Source organism: Miscanthus floridulus, chromosome 1, assembly GCF_019320115.1.
Source record: "Miscanthus floridulus cultivar M001 chromosome 1, ASM1932011v1, whole genome shotgun sequence".
Taxonomy (NCBI): domain Eukaryota; kingdom Viridiplantae; phylum Streptophyta; class Magnoliopsida; order Poales; family Poaceae; genus Miscanthus; species Miscanthus floridulus.
The window spans coordinates 169,330,505-169,347,595 of NC_089580.1; the positions used below are offsets into that span (position 1 = coordinate 169,330,505).

The window sequence follows — 17,091 nt, forward strand, 5'->3', positions numbered from 1 at the left end:
GCCGCTGCAAATTGCTTGCCAACTAAATGATGCAACTAAATTTTACAGCATATGCAGAGCTGATGTTTATATATGGCGCTGTTTGCATATCCTGTTTTACAGGTTTCTGTTGTGCCAAGCGCCAGAATAAGCGGAATCAGTTTTTACTAGCCTTTTCAAAAGTAGATGTTTCACAATCACAAGTAGTGCAAATCAGTGGCATATGATCATCACTCTGATGCTAGAAGCTACTATAGCTTTGTCATTTTGAAACTATATAAAGAGGTTGAAATTTTATTGCTTCCGAGATGATATAACATGAATAGCAGAGAAACAGCAAAGTCAATATTCTCTCGTTCATCTACAAATTACAACCAGAATGAACTCTGGCAAAACCATAAAAGTAGTTCATTGCTCTCATACCAGTAACCTCGAACTGTAGAACAAGTTTTATGAACGCTTAGGTTTCCAGGAGGTTGCAACACCAAGCTTCTAATACCGCAAGGCACGGCACGCTGACATCAGGTGATATGAGCCCGCCTGACAGAGTGACGACAGATCGTTCTTCAAAGCATACCTAGAATTGCCGGCCACCAGAGTTATAAGCACGAGCACCAGGGTATTGACCACGGTGTTCAGAACCACGACCACGACCTCTGCCCCCACCATGGAACTCTGGGTAATCTGGACGATCGCTAAAGGATTCATACTGGCCAGATGCATAACCCCGATGAGCCTCTCCGTAAGCACCTCCAGCAGCAACAGGAGGTGTGCCTGCTGATGTAGGATTATAACCGTGCTGCTCCCCAGGCAATGCTGTTGGGTGATAACCATGCTGTTCCCCAGCCGTGGACTTATTGGCATAATGGCTCATGCTGGCGTGCTGGTATTGTTGCTGGCGTGCTAGAGATTCCTTATGCAGGAACTCATCTCTATAGTTCGCTTGACGAGCTCGAAGTGCTAATAGTTTCTCCTGGTATTGTGTATTTATCTCCTTCAATCTCTGTAGACAGACATAAGAAACATGGAATGATGGTTGTCTTAGTTCAATAAATGTATAAAACTACTGAATCAATAGATCACAACTACAAACAGATGTTGCTCAACCATATTTAACTCCAGACTCCAGAGTCCTGTGAGGGTGACAACATTTTTATTATATCCTTGTGGCAACTTCCATTTTCCACAGTTAACACATTGACTATTATAAATTCATACCTTTATTATCAAGCATACAACAATGTTTCTAAGTGAAGTACGGAATTTGAGTTCATGCATCAACACCTTCAAATAGCTGATTTGTTCGCTACTATAGAAATAAATCAACCCATGAAGACCCCTTAAATCACAACAATAGTGTAAGCCAATGAATATATGGACAACCATATGAAGGCCTCATTTGGGAACATGATAATCTCTTCCAATCCATACATATTGGGCGGGATTTAAGTGGAAATTAGTTCTTTTCTACTCCAATCCAAATGAAAATTGGGAGATAAAGGATGTATCCAAATAAGCCTGAGGGGGAAGACAACCATTTGAATTTAGTATGTGAGCCATGCTAACTTTCTAGTTGAGGATATATTATCATACTTCTCTGAACAAGATATTCTATATACATTGTATAGGTAAGAACTGAATGTTAAATCTGCTTAGGCATACTTAGTGACTAATATAAATAATGGTGGATCTAAGCTGATATGTTAGAATGATTGAGAATGTGCATAGAATAGACCAACCTACAAGACACAAAAAGAAAACCCAGCGGCATAAAAGTAGCAGTTTACCCGCTTGCACATGGCCAGCCATACCAAAATTGAAATAGACAATGATATTAAATCCTCTTGACAAATGGATAAAGACCTCATGTCAATGGGTGGGTGGGTGGGTGGGTGTGTGTGGTGGTGGTGTGTGGGGGGGGGGGGGGGGGGGGGGGGTAACCGACAGCAAGCAACAACAAAGCCTTTTAGTCTACAACAAAAAATCAGGAGGAGAAATGACAAACTGTTAATACTTTATACTGCTATACTACTCTTGCTAGATCAGCATATGGTGGAATCATCCATACCTTCAGTATTCACATACCAAAGAAAAAAATACTATGCATTTGGCATACCTCCATGTGTCTAGAATTTTCAGCATCCTCTGCATCCTGTAGTTCCTTGGATAGCAAAATAATGTCTTCGTGAAAACTTTGTTCAAGACCTTCAAATGTCCGAGGAAGATTATAATTCTCGTATCTTGTTTCAGTCCGGTCAGTATGAGGTTGGTCCCTAGATTCCTTGCTGGGCTGCTTTTCTAGACCAACCTTTGAATCAGATCTCTTGCCATCGTAAAAGGATTGTGCACGTCCAGCACCTTGGGCTGTATCACTAACAGTCAGCATGATATTACAGAACTGTAAGTAGTAAGTAATAGTTTTTTATCCCTCCAATCAAAAAAGTTTTGTATCCCTCCAATCAAAGATATAGGGTGTCCAACTGCAACTAGTATTATATTTTGCAAGAGATGAAGAAGGGGCCATTTGAAAAAAGGAAAAGAAAAGATGTAAAATTATCAAATTAAGCAGCAGTACATGCCTTCGTTATATGCATATGACGGAACCTGGCTTGGGACGTTTGGTCCACCTCGATCCCATTGACTCTGTCTCACCTTCGGGGGAGTGTAGTGATGCTCCCCAGAAGCTTGCGCAGGGTCTCTTCCACTGTAGCTATTCTCAGGGTGTTGCTGTACCCTTTGCTGTGCCTGGTAGTGATGCAACTGGGCAGCAACCATAGAGTTGATATCTGCTTCACCGTATTGCCCCTGCCGTCTCATTCTATCCTGCATCTCTGAAGCACAAAAATGACAAGATCAACAACATATCATTCTTTTTTTTTGATAAAACAGATCATGACTCATGGAATCATCAATTCGGAAATCTAGATCAAACAAACACATCACACAGCATCAGCTCAATGTTCTAGGACCCCAAACAAAACTAATACCAGCTTAGGCTATCATAAATTCATAATCGGCCCAACATCTAACCCCACTATATCTTCTAAATTGCACAATTCAACAACAATGCAAGGTAGCAGAACAGTCAGATAAACAGTATCGTCAGATCAGCACTCACGGGAGGACCCATTAAAGGCATCAAATAGCCAAATAGCTCTAGGTTAAGAGTTTGGGAGCTTCAGGTTTCGCACAATAGGCAGGGAACAGAAGGGTGGAGTACCTAGCGGGTGCTCGTCGACGGCGAAGAGACCGACGAAGGCCTCGGCACCTGCGTAGGGCGGCGGCGGCGGCGGTAGCCCCACCCTGTCGTCGCAGGAGAGGGGGAGACCAGGGAGAGAGACAGAGGAGAGCGCACGCGGGCTGATGAAGGGTGACCGGATGTCGGATGCGGCGGCGGCCGTAGCCCAGCAGGATTGTTCGGCCCAGGCGGAGTGCACCCGTACGGGACTTCTCCCGGGCCATTAGCCCATTACCTTTCACGCATTTCTTTTCCAAATTTATTTATTTTCTCTCTTTCTTTTTATTTTCTTATTCCTTTTGGTTTCATATTTATTCTTTCTATATGGGACACTAGCAATGTTCAGTGAAATATTGGTTTCAAATAAGTAGCAGTAATCATACTTATTGTAGTACTACAAAAAAATATTTTACTAAGGACGAATATCTTTTTTCCTTTGAAATTGAAATCCGTTTTACATGGAACAAGAACAATTCCATGAACCTTGGAACATTTTTCCCGTATAAGGATATATACGAAATGCTACCTGTCGGGCGTATGATGGACCGCACAAACGTCTTGGACGGCTTTTCAACCCCCGACGCTCGCTCTCGCCTGCCTGTATATTAAAAAAAACGTATCCCTTCGCTTCCTCCTTCCATCCTTACCCCTTTCTACGATCGGCGTCCTCCCCCATCGGGAGCCCCCAACGCCTACAGATCCGATGGCCCTCTCCTCCACCCCGGCGAGATCCACTCGCCCCCTCGCGACAACCATGGAGGTGGCGCAGCGGTGTTGCAGGGGAAAGGGCAGTTCTCCCCCACCTCGACGCGGCGCCCTCCCCACCCCTAGCGGCACCCTCTCTCACCCCCGCGATCGAGCTCCCCCCACCCCAGCGGCCATGGCGATCCTCGCCCCCACCCCGACCATCGTCGTCGAGCCAAGCCCGGTACTGGTGGCGGTGGTGCTCGTGCGCAGCCGCTCGCCGCCGGCTCCCACCCCATCGACTGGTCCAGCCTCTATCCCCTATGTTGCAAATGTACGCTTCAATTATTTTAGAGGTGTTTAGAGGTATGTTGCGATTGTTTCATATGAATGTTGCAAAAGTAGATCGAGAGATGTTGCACATGTTGCCTATGTTGTAAGTGTTTCAGATGCATGTTGCAAACGTTTGCTCAAAATGTTTCATCTATTTTGAGAATGTGTTGCAAGCGTTTGATCTGGATGTTGCATATGTTTTCACACATATGTTGCAACCGTGTGTTCCAAAATGTTTCATCTGTTTTAGCCTTCTGTTGCAGCAAGTGTTTTCATGTTATAAGTTGCAAGTGTTCTACCTGGATGTTGCATTTGTTTACACACGTATGTTGTAAGTGTATGTTCTAGGTGTTTCATGTTGTACGTGTTTCATGTTGTTCGGAGAGTCAGAGGGCGCCGGGAAATGGGGGCACGACGAGGCGGTGGTCGGCGAACGAATGGGGATGGGGGCGGGGTGCGCGGATGGGAGCGGGTTAGGCATGTGGGCGGGCGTCCGATGGAATTAACCCTCATCGGATGTCTGTGCGCTAGCATTACCCAAAGATATAACTTTCTCATAAACTAGAAATAATTTTCTCTTCAACGTACCATTTTCAAGTGAACTTTGTTTTGTCCTAAGAAACATAGAACAACAATTCCCGTGAACTAGGAGCAGTTTGTTCAACATGTTAACCATTGTTCAATCTGATAATTTGTTTGATGAAAGTCAAGATTCGAGACAGCAGGTAGTTTGGTTTTGAAGTTTGAGAAAAAAAAATCTTGGGACATGTCTGGAACATGGGAAAAAAATCATGTTCCCGAAACAGGTCTTTAGGGCTCCTCACTGGCTGTAGCTCCGGCTCCTCAAGAGGAGCCCTGCCAAACATTTTTCTGGATGAGTCATTTTTGGCTCCTCCAAAACGAGAGAAGCCCCTTAGAGGAAGCCATGCTAGACACCCCCTTAATAGTTTAGAGGGAAAAAACACTTTGGAAGAAATAGTCGCCTAGTCGGTGTACAGGCCCATTGCAAGCAGCCGTGTCCCTCTTCTCTGCCTCAGGCCTGGACCTGGGCCTGGGTCTGCGAGGATTTGAGGGCGGCACCTTATTCTGGGCCGAAAGTAACCACTGTTGCGCTGTTTTCGTTGTTGAAGAACGGGAATAATTTGTTTGCGGAAAAGATTCAGTTTGGCAAACCAAATACATCTTCCACCGGAGACTGGTACATTCGTTTCGTATACAAATACCACTCGATGCAAGTACGACTGTCCATATTTTCGGTATAGTTATTATAAGAAAGTCGGAGTTCAGGTCAAGGTTTTGCATCGTGCTTCATCAGAAAAAAAAAAACGGCAAAAGCATTCTGCAACTCGCCTGGCGGACGAATACGCATCGAACAGAGTAGATGAGTAGAACAAATTCCAGAAGCCATCATCATAGAGAGGTGTCGCGCTTTTGGGTCTGAAAAAGAAAACACAAGCGTCATGACTCAGCAGCCAGCACGCGGCATGAAGCATCCAGCATTCCAGCGCCCCCGAACACGTCGTCGTACCCCAACAACGCGTACCCGGCTCGCCAGGCACCTAGCGTGCGAGAACGCGATGGGCGAGTCCAAATCGTCCTGCTCCGTCCGCCGGTCAAAGAACTGCGTTCCGCTCGCATCGCCGCACGCGTGAGAAGCTTCCACCAAACACCATGCTCTTCTCGTGCATGCATATAGTAGATATAGATAAGCAAAAAAAGTCATCTGCTCAAGCCTATCTATCGCTACCTGGTTTTACCTAGTGCTAGCATTACTTCGTCGTTATCTTTAAGCGCGTCAAGCTATAGGTTACCGGCCGAGCAGGTAAACCTTGTGCGTTCGTCGTTGGTTGGGAGTTGCGAGCAAACCACTCGCAGCCGTCTGTTAAAGACCACGGGGTTCGTCTTCTTCACGTGTCCTTCTCCTCCGCGCCAGCGCCACCTCTCTCTTAGTTACCTGCCCAACTCGGACCCAACTTGGAAGATTAGATTAGACTAGAAGCGTGTTACTTGTAGTATCATTCTACCAGAGAGCCGGCAAAACCCATGCGGCACTGGCTCACGGCGGCACGCATGGAGGATTGCCGGCTCGGCGGCATTGCGTGTCGTCAGTTTACGTGTGCTCTGCTTCGTCAGCTCTGAGATTCTGGAAGCGGTTCCGTCCCGCAGGAGTTGCGTCCTCGTTCCAAATGTACTTTCTGATGACAGAGTTTCAGAAACGATGAGAAGAAATCAATTTGCGTCCTCGTTCCAAATTGGCAGTCCCGTAACGAACGGAATATGCTGTTGACTCGCTCTCTGCTAGCTGCTGTTTCTCGGCATGCAGGGCCAGGTGGTGTGCACGACACAGTAACACGCAGGCAACGAGCTGGACGGCAGTCGGCAGGCTATTCTCAGCTTCTCACCTTGATGGCTTGATCTCATTTTTAATTTTGTTAACAAAAGAGAAGATCTCATTTTTAGCCGCTTCTAAAAAGCTTAATCATGTCATGAATTTGTCTGGAATAACTCCGAAGAAGCACATGGCGGCTTCCTATAGCTAGCTGAAAAATATGTATCAAGGTCCCGTCGTCAGGCATGGCAGGAGAAATTAAAGTAGCAGTAGTACTCGGGGTGCGTTTTTTTCTTCTTGTAGAATATATAAATCCTCAGATCGGCGGCTAGTTATACTCCTACCGCAATGCAAGGGTTTGTTCGCTGGCGTCGAGACAAATTCAAATGTCAATCCGCACCAACGCGGCTGGTGGGCGATAATTAAAGAAAGAAAGAAAGCAATGGAGCGCGCCACCGTGGACCAGTTGGTAATGTGGTAAGCATACGCCACTGTAGCCATCGTCACCCACCAACTACTACGCTCTCAATTGACCTATAGCAACTAGCAACATACTAGGCCTGTATGCTTTGTATGTAAATAAAGGCATATCCACAGGGCGTTTCAATAGTATAGTAGTATTGGATCATAAATATTTGAGTGTTCCCATCAAATCTAACAAGACTGCACCTCAAAAAATATGCAGAAACAGTGCGATTTCCTTTCGTTTCCTAATGATAAACACTCAACAACAGTACAAATTTCTCAAATACACCTCTCCTCCCGCTGAACGCACAATCCCGTCACGGCTGCGTCGCCAGAGACGTCACCGGACCGGCGGGCCTAACACTAACCGTTTGCCCGCACCGGCAAACGGCACGCCGCCCAGATCACATGCGCGGGGCTGCGGGGTGCCGTACGCTGCCGCGCAACGAACGAGCCCGCCCTCCGGTTCGGCCGTTCCGCCCGCAGACCTGCGTGCGTTGGCGTTTTGCGTTCGCCAGGAAACGAGCCAAGCTCCGGGCGACCAACAAATCGCGGTCAGATGCGTGGGGGGAGCCCCATCCCATCCACATGGAGGCGAACATGGCGTGCGCGGTGCCGGCCGGCCGGCTGCCCATCGGATCAGCCTCAAAACACTCGCATGTTCCGTGCTTAATCAATCAATATACTTAACTCGTCTCAGGGTAATGCGGGGGAGAGAGATACACGGACATGCACGCAGAGGTAGAGAGGTGTGACAGGTGCACGTTGGGTATGGGCGCGCCGATGGATGAACAATGAATGAATGAGGCCGATACATGTAGCCGTCTCGCCCACACGTCCTGGCTAGTGGCCACAGACAGTCCCGTGCGAGCAGTGATCATGGAGGAGCTACTGGGGCCCAGCTGGTTGTGCCTGCGCATTAGGAGGACTGAAGGAACACGAGCACCAACACTCGCCATGATCCGGAGTGATCTGATCTGATCCCAACTAATGCTTCATCCATCTGGCCATAAAAAGGTTTGCATGGACCTAAGCGGCTAAGCTAGCGACATTGTCAGTCTGTTCGGTTGGCTGGTTCGTATCGTTGCTGGTTCATGAAAAAGTACTGCTGGCTGATTTGTGTGTGAGAAAAATACTATTCCGACTAAAAATTTACGATCATTTATGACAAGCCACAGCCAAACGAAAAGCTGTGTTTTAGCACAAAGCCTTGTTGTGGGCTTTCTGTGGCCAATGGCACAGGCCGCAGGGGCAAGCAAGGCATGGGTGTCGGTGTTCCCCTCCTGATCTCTCTCGCTTCCAAGCAACAGCTAGGAGTTGCATCCAGCCTGGTATCAGTTGCCGGTTCGTCGCTCGTCGACCCTGCGTTGCGTCTCTCCTGTGCCTTGCTTGCTTGTACCTTTTCTAATCCTGGTTTATACGCCACCGTTTCCACACATGGGTGAATATTCTGGCTTTCGCTCCCCCAATCCAATCATCACACGCCAATCCAACACGCGGTATTCTTTCAGTATACGGAACAGCTAGCTACGCCAGATGGGTCGTGCGTGCTTCAAGGGATCTACTACGTACTACCCACAAGGCCCGGACTCGGCGGTATAGGTCTGTTCGTTTGAATTTATCAGTCGGCTTATCAGCTAGAGTTTATAGTATTTTTCTCTCACAACAAAACAGTTTTAGTCGGTTTATCAGCCGACTTTAATACCAGCCGAACAAGCCCTATGTTTTTGCCCATTCCCCTTAGAGTCAGAGGTCAATGGTTTCAACCTTTGAAATCTTTGCAAGTAACCGCAATTGTATATTATTATTAGGGTAAAGTCCAATTTACAACCTTGAACTCTCGCCAAAGTTCGGATTTCAACCTCGAACTCCAAAACCGGATAACTTTGGCCCTCAAACTCTTGAAACCGTTCAATTTTCAACCCTGGGCTGGTTTCTGGGCGGTTTTGGTGTATGAACAGTAACTTTGATATTTTCGGGTGGCGCCGAAATTTTATATTATTTTTTTTAGCATCTTAACGTCCTCAGATGAAAAAACTCAAAACTACAAAGTTGTAGATCTCATTGAGAGCTACAACTTTTGGTATAAAAAGTGGAGTTCAATGAAAATACTTTTTATACCAAAGTTGTAGCTCTCAATGAGATCTACAACTTTATAGTTTTGAGTTTTTTCATCTGAGAACGTTAAGATGCTCAAAAAAATAATATAAAATTTCGACGCCGTCCGAAAATATCAAAGTTACTGTTCATACACCAAAACCGCCCAGAAACCAGCCCAGGGTTGAAAATTGAACGGTTTCAAGAGTTTGAGGGCCAAAGTTATCCGGTTTTGGAGTTCGAGGTTGAAATCCGGACTTTGGCGAGAGTTCAAGGTTGTAAATTGGACTTTACCCTTATTATTATATATATCCTTGTACTATTAGGATTTATATATATAATATGCTAGTCCCGTAGCCCATATATGTAAGAATTCTAATAAATTTCAAAGGCATGTATATGTTTCTAATGGGTTTTAATGTTACGACTAGAGATGGTACGTAGGATATAGTTGATGTGAAGGTAGACGGTTCTACTATCTGTATATGTATAATATGAACCAACTCCTCTTGGGATAGATAACCAGTTAGATTTTTCTTCCTCTCTTCAAAGGCATGTATATATGTTTCCAATACTAACAGGCTGAACGTGTACTACACCTGAAAAGGTACGGATAAGTTTTGTTGTGAAGCACGACTGCTTGTGTTCTTCATAACGGGTCTCCTGCACGTGCTTTTGTTCTTCATAACGGGTCTCACAATAGGTTGCCTTCTAGCCAAACCAGACGATGCTATGTTACTGCTCTGACGACCAGTCCTCGTTAACATCATTAACATTATCATCAAGAACACTGCTCTTCCATTAAATCAGCTGCACTACATCAAATTCCCCCACTGCATTAGTTGAGTTCGACTACATCAAGGAGACTCGAGTAGACTCGAGTAATAACGCCCTTGGTGCCCCGGCACCGATCCCTCTCAAAGGTATAATTTTCAAACCATTAAGTTATGATTTGTTCTATTGCTTTCAATACTACATGTTTGTTTCTATGCTAATTTATGAAAATAGCATGCTCTATTTAATTAGTATTGGAATCGTGTATAGAGATACTATCTCTGTCATGATTTATATTCAGAATATAATGTTATATATGCCTATTTTTTTCAACACGTCCAATATGTCAATCGCAAGGCATTTAAACAGCTTGTAGTATGAACATGCAGGACTCCAAGTCAACTTCCTGGTTTTGCTAATTCACATAATCACATTGATAATTTGATATTATAATAATCCGAGACAGCTAGTTGGAGAGAGGAGTACTACTACTAGTTAAACGCAGCAGTTACAAACTTATTCGATGGTGTGGCGTCAGTAACTTTTAGCACATGGGGTTATGATTGGGGCAAATGGATAAGAATCTCCAATAATTAAACTCCAGCGGCAGTACTCTGACACAGGACAAGAAATTAATAAGCATCTAATCGAGGCCCGATCCCAGGCAGGATCACCTGTTGAGTCTCGACACGAAACTAATCACAGGAACGCCCATCATATGCTGGATGAGAGCCATGTAGTTTAAAAAGGGTAGCGAAGTGGTATAAAAGTATTTCCTTCCATTTTGTTAATTTCATCAATTACAAATTTGAGGGTAACTACAAGATTGGTGAAATAACATAGTACAGCTAATGTAATAGAAGAAGAAGAAAAAAAGGAAAAGTGAACCAAAGATCCATCCCTCCTAATCTCCTATCCTTCCGTCACTCTCCACTAACAAAAGAATGAATTCAATTGAACAAAAGAATCTGAAGCTTGCTTCCTTTCGGTGCCGCTTTGCCTCGCTCCGTCTCCAGCCTAGACTTCGATGCTGGAGCTTTGCTCCAAAAGCCTAAACTCAACAAAAGAAGCTACCCTCCTTTTACGGCTTCTGTGGCCCTCAGTATGAGTGGGTCAGAGACTATATCAAGCCAAATACACTGTTGGGTTCTCAGCTTCTGTAAGGAGGCAACAACTTCACAAGTGAATCCAAAAGCTGGAGCTGGAGCCGGAGAGCTTGGTTAAGCAGGACCTTCAATTTCTTAATCACAATTGCAAAAATTGTGAGCCATTAGTAGTAGACACTGCAGATCTCAGTTCATGGATCATCTTCTTCTTCCATCATCAACATGTACAATTTGCCAAAGAAATACCCTTTCCTTTGGTTAAATTCACAAGGAGAGAGAATCCTGGCTTAAAGAATAACCGGTGGTGAGTAGATATTACAACAAATCGGTCAATGCTTCTTGTACCTTATATATGTATTCTTTTTTTCTAATATCTTCCTTAAACCTCCTGTGAAGGGACTGACTGACTTACTGACTTTATACAAAGGCTGCAACGGCCTCGGAGGAGGCCATCAGCCGGGATCATCGAATTATTAGGTGAGCAAGCGAGCCTCAGCCAGCGGGGGCGTCTTAGGCTGGAGCTTGGCTTGCTGCTGGGACCAGTAGGCCTGGGCCGCCAGGACCCGGTCGAGCAGCTCCTGAGGCACCGGCTCGCCACGCCGCTGCTGTGGCGAGATGCTCGCTGTGTGCACCAGCGTCTTCCATTTGTCCTGTTCGCACCACAATTTCGACACGGTTAGTTCATCGTCTGTTCAAAATCAAAGTTATGGTCAAAATTTGACCAGAGAATGCAGGCAGTTTCCAACAGGTGCAGCAATGCAGTGCAAAGCAGCCAAGAAGCCTTCCAGTCTAATAAAGGAAAGGTTATCTGATCCCTCAGCCGGACCTTTTTTTTTCTAAAGTCCGGATCGGGTTAGTTGACGTGCAAGAATGGGTCTCCTTTGTTTCTAGGTGAACCATTCTGGTACTAAAACCCACATGACCCAGCCAGCCAAATTACAAAGCTGAAGCGTGGGGACAGCACCAACTGAATCACAAGGACAAAAGTTTTTCAAGAACAAGAGTCTGGCCGAAACCTTCTAAACAAAAAACACAAAATCAGCACGCTCCTGTTGGGTGAGGAGCCTAAAACCCACAAGCACCAAACTATTGGTTAAATCGGCCAAGTAACCTAACCCCACTAGGGATTTTGCATAAAGCATAAGTATACGATCCGCAATTTAAAGGTTCGGCAAACAAAAAAAAAAAAGGAAATCAAGAGGACCAATCAATAAATCAGGAAAGGACAGTGAGGAAACTAATTATCAGATTTGACGAGAATATGCAGTGCAAAGATATTTTGCTTAGTCTTCAGTTGAAGTCAAAGTCAAGCATTTGACAGTTATTACCTTAAGATCAACGTAAGTACGGTGCTTTGCATTGTCAAAAGCGCGAAGTTTAACATCTCGCCACCTACATGATATCCATAACTATACAGTAAGAATACAGAAGCCAAGAAATTCTTTGTCAGGTCGAATAAGGGGAATAAGAAACTATACCTTCCCGTTCCAAGCTTTTCGACTGCGAGCACAAGTGCTTCTACTTCAGCAACAGAGAACGGGCGCCTGATTCTGCGTTGCCCCTGCTCTGGTGACCTCTTAGACTTATTCGCTGGAACTACAGCTCCTGCATTGGGATCTGCAGCTGCAACTGGAACTAAAGCTCGCGAGTTTGTGGACACTTTATCGGGTGATGAGACACCCCCAGGGGAGTGCACAGAATCATGATCACTGCCCTGGTAGTTCATTGCTAATGGGGTTAATGCAAGCTCCTGTGATACATCAACTTCACCATGCTTAGAACACGAGTCAGCAGGTGCAATCCTGTATCAGACAAAGTTCACCAATCTGGGTCAGGGTGAAGGCACTTCAAATTATAACATGAAGTGAATTATTATGAAGCATGGTTTGTTACCTTGCGAGGGGTTCGGTAGTATCAATGGTTTCGAGGAAACTGATATCTTCAGGAGCTTGGACTTGCGGGTTTTGTGTACAGTTGGGTTCAAGTGAAAAGCCTAGGTTGTCCAGCATATCATCCTGGCCAATCCCAGCCTGAATTAACGTTTTACTATCATCTCTGACTTTCTTTCCATGGTGAAGAACACCAACACGTAGACCACCTCCAAGAATCGCAGTCACTGCCTCGAGAACAGTTTTCTGCATTGGAAATACTGATTAAACGACAGGAAAACCCATTGAGCAGAAAAACTAAAAAAAATATAATCTCGTTGCACATAAAAAATAAACAGATGTCCTGTACATACCTTTAGTGAGCCAACAGTTGCACTTTCTGGGATTTCAACAAGAAGTTCAGGCACCTTAAAAGACTTAATTCTAAGTTTCACTGCAATGAAAAAGGCAATCTCAGGACTAAATATAGACAGTGGAGATTAAATGAACTTGCTTGGGAGTAAAATCTTACCATGGCAATCATTTGACACACAAGATTTCTGGAATGGCATTGAAGTAGTCCCCTTGTTTGCTGCAGAAGAATCATTACCAACAGATAAGTAACAAAACAGGAAATAACATGAATAGCAAATTCCTGGGTGGAAGTAAAACAAACCTTCAGCATGAGAGTCTCTTCCGGTAACCTTTGTGTTTCCCTTTCCATTTGCTGCACCAAATTCAGATGCTAGAACCGAATGGCGATCAAAGAGCTTCCTCCGCTTGAATGTACTCCTTTGTGTCCTCTGTCGTGTATAATGCATTTTCTTGTTCCGGAAAGAAGGCTTCCGCTCGACATCTGATAGGATCAATGAATTCAAGTTACATGGAGCTGGTTTGAATACAAATTCCATCAATGTAGTGTTACTGAAATATAAAGAAAAGGAAGATCAAGATTTTCCAGTGCTTACCACTGTAGGAAAGATCAGATTTGTGAATCCTCGCTGGAGCAACTTTCCTGTACTTACTAGTGAGCAGCTTCCTTACCCTACTATACTCAGCTGTACAATTGGACCTGAAATCCCTGTTAGTGGTGGTGCTCGGATGAGTGCACCCAGAGGACTTATCGTCATCATCATCTCTATCTACAGCAAAACCCCCCACTCCCTTTGGGCCCCTTGGTAAGGAGGTTGAGCGGTGAATTTTATCGTCATACAATGGCACCTCGCCGGTGCTGTCAGAGCTGACCAAAGGAGGAGGCTTGGCATCCACATCCATTGAATCAAGCAAATTATACATTTCGGGTGCATTCTTATGAAATCCTGCTGGGGCCGTCGGCATCAGGCTCGCCACTGCATCTCCTGTGAAGGCTCCTGATTCCACGGATTCAGGCGACCACCTGTCTGCGATCACACCAAAATTACAACCCAATTCAGCCTTGGTACAGCTGATCATGGAGGATTCCTTGTCCTGGGCTTCAGACTTTGCCTTAGGATCCTCAATCCGAGCATTATTTGCCGCCCGCTGGAACGCAATGTGGGGGAGAATTGCACTCTCATTGCAGCTATCCTGATCCGTCACCTCATGCTTGAACTGCTTCATTTCCTCATCACACTGCTCCTGCTTCACACGGACATCCTTCGCGCACGCAGCCAAGGCCGGGGCACCGGTGCTCATGTTCCCAAGCGAGCCCACCCCCTCATCAAGCAGCTTCCCTGCCACCGTCGCGAGAAGGTCGAATGCGGACATCTGGGCCGGGCTCCGGGCCTCCTTCTTCCTGACCGATCTCTTGCCCTGCACATTTCACCGAACAAGAAACGCCATCCTTGTCAGACTTGCCAACCAAGGGCAGCGAAGCGAGGGCCGAATCGATGCGCTGAAAGCAGCGTACCCTCGCGGACTTGGGAACGCGCGGCATCTCCGCGACTTGGCCTCCACCGCACGACTCCATCTCTGACGACGACCTCTTTTGGAACACCATTTCTGCTCTTCGCTTCGGTTGCTTGAAGTTTACAAGAGGGTTAGTTAACAACTGGTGGTTGCGCTGTTCATGGCTTGTCATCAACACAAATCTGCAAGAACCAATTAGCCATCAGCAAAGGAAAACTGGTACTAGTAGGTAGAATAAAAAAAAGAAATCATTCATCGGGATCTCCGTAGTAACTTGGGATAAATCTTGTTTAAACCCTCCATTCCATTAATTAAACAGGGAACGATCATACTACTGCGTTTGCAGTAATTAATTACCAAAAGTTCGAATCCCAATACCCCAAGCCGATAGCCGAGAGATCCAGACGTGAAACGGCCAAAATGAAAAGAATTTTCAACAAGCTGCGCTCCAAGAGCGAATCAAAACTCATAGTATTAATTAGGCAAACACAGAAACAGCAGAAGAAATGGAGAGAATTCATACTTCTACTCGTGATCCGAGTTAACACCTCAGAGAGAGGAAATGTTTTTTTTCCTATACGAAATGGTTTCGCCGCTGAATTTAATGCACAAGCAAATAAATTCGCCAGGTAAACCAGTACGCCAAGCGATCAAAAGGCAGAGAGAGAGAGGGGGGAAGAGAACCTTTTTAAAACCTCGTGCATCGGAATCCGTGAGGATTAAGCAACTGCCAAAAGGAAAGCGGGCACGTCGATTAAAAAAGAAAGAGCGAACCGCAAACCTCACAGGCGCACAAGAACGTCGAGGAAATCGTGAATCGGGCGAGGCCAGATCCGATCTCGGCACCCGATTCGCAGCAATTCGACGCGAAATTAAGCAAAACCCCGACGAATTCAAACCGCGGCTCCGAAATGTACCGGAATCTCAGAAAGACGCGAATTCACCTCCTTGTCGGAGCACAGCGCGGCGGATCGGACCAAAGCAAGCAGAATTCGGACAGGAGTGCACCGAAACAGGGCGGAGGCAAAACCCCCAACGCAGCAGCGCCCCACAGCGGGGCACCAAAACACGAAACCCAGCCCTGAAAACCGCATAATTCGGCAGAATTCCGCGGAATTAGCACGCCGTGCTCACCTCGCCGGCGTCGACGCTCGCCCGCCTCCGATCGCCCTCGGATCGCCGCCTCGCTGGTGCTCCTCCGCGGCCGGACCCGCCGAGATCCCTCGACCCCTGCGGAATTATTCCCCCCTCCCCTGCCTCTGGGGTGCTCCCTCTTCCTCCTCCTCGCCTTGCTTGGCCTCTCCTCTTTTGTTTTTATTTCCCTTTCCCCCCTTCTCCCTCCTTGCTCTCCTCTCCGCCCTCCGCCTTGGTTTTTTCTTCTGGTCGTGGAGGCGCGTGGTGCGGTGGTGTGGGTTGGCCAAAACCCCTCAAAACCAACCCCCTTCTTAAACCCCCCCAACCCCGCGCTCGCACCTCGCTATGCTTACGACCACGCCATCCCGGGGAGGAGCGCCACCGGCTGCTCCCGGTTAAACCCCACGCGGCCCCGCCCCAACGACCGGTTCTGCTCTCCCGCTGTGTCCACGTGGCCCATCCGACAGCAGCGGGCGCCTGTCCCGGCTTATTACAGCGGAAGAGGCGTCCCCGCGCCCGGGACACGTGCCGCAGATCCAGGCCGTCGGTGGGGGGAGCGGACGCGCCTGCCGCGCCGTCGGATCCAACGGTGGCCCTCGACTCCCTCGTGACCACGAACGCGAGGAGTGATCCCTGTTAACCGGTGGGGGTTTAGGGAGGAGAATAGCGGGGGTGTTTTTAGGAAAGAAACGTGAGGGGTTAGTAATTATTAACTGCATGTGGACCCACTTCACAGTCTCTCTCACGAAATTAATTCGGGGCTCTCCGTTTTTTTTAATCTTTTTATTAATTAATACTTTTTTTCATGGAGGGTTTTTGTTGTTTCCGGGCTAATGTGATGAGAGGTTGTGTGCTATTGATGGACGAGAATGTCCACGGGTGATGCCCAAAAAGGTGCTAAGATTCCGGAGCTTCTTCAACGCAGGACCAGATAAATTTTAGATAAGAAATTCGTGGCCTTTGTGCTTCTAAAATATATAAATCCACCATAGAGAAATACAGTATATAGTAGGTTCTGCTCGCATCTTCCACTCGGCCACTGTGCTCGGACCAAAGGTGTCCAAGAAAAAACAAGCGCAGCATAGATAGAATTCCTATATAGGGTTTAAGAAAAGCTCATTCTTTGGGTTCCAAATTTACGAAGCTACAAAATTTTACCACAAAAAAATTATGATGGATATTTCAAACGGACAAATA

General features: G+C 46.3%; 2 protein-coding genes across 3 annotated transcripts; both read right to left on the bottom strand.

The window, feature by feature from the left end:
* Window positions 1–242: 242 nt before the first annotated feature.
* On the bottom strand, window positions 243–3,332 carry LOC136547784 (uncharacterized). The gene is made up of 4 exons (XM_066539586.1): window positions 3,200–3,332; window positions 2,559–2,810; window positions 2,096–2,343; window positions 243–982 (listed from the first exon to the last, which is right to left on the bottom strand). Exons 2-4 carry the CDS (start codon window positions 2,806–2,808, stop codon window positions 557–559), a joined length of 924 nt encoding a protein of 307 aa, XP_066395683.1. The 5' UTR covers window positions 2,809–2,810; window positions 3,200–3,332; the 3' UTR covers window positions 243–556.
* Window positions 3,333–11,191: 7,859 nt separating this feature from the next.
* On the bottom strand, window positions 11,192–16,185 carry LOC136547699 (telomere repeat-binding protein 5-like). Of its 2 annotated transcripts, none has more exons than XM_066539583.1 (10): window positions 15,895–16,185; window positions 14,762–14,942; window positions 13,842–14,664; window positions 13,550–13,729; window positions 13,406–13,465; window positions 13,248–13,327; window positions 12,899–13,140; window positions 12,484–12,807; window positions 12,334–12,397; window positions 11,192–11,655 (listed from the first exon to the last, which is right to left on the bottom strand). In XM_066539583.1, the coding sequence occupies exons 2-10, from the start codon at window positions 14,930–14,932 to the stop codon at window positions 11,479–11,481; spliced, it is 2,121 nt and encodes a 706-aa protein (XP_066395680.1). In that variant the 5' UTR covers window positions 14,933–14,942; window positions 15,895–16,185; the 3' UTR covers window positions 11,192–11,478. The 2 variants fall into 2 exon arrangements, with proteins under 2 accessions (XP_066395680.1, XP_066395679.1); XM_066539582.1 differs by lacking the exon at window positions 15,895–16,185 and adding an exon at window positions 15,445–15,879.
* Between the last annotated feature and the right edge of the window lie 906 nt (window positions 16,186–17,091).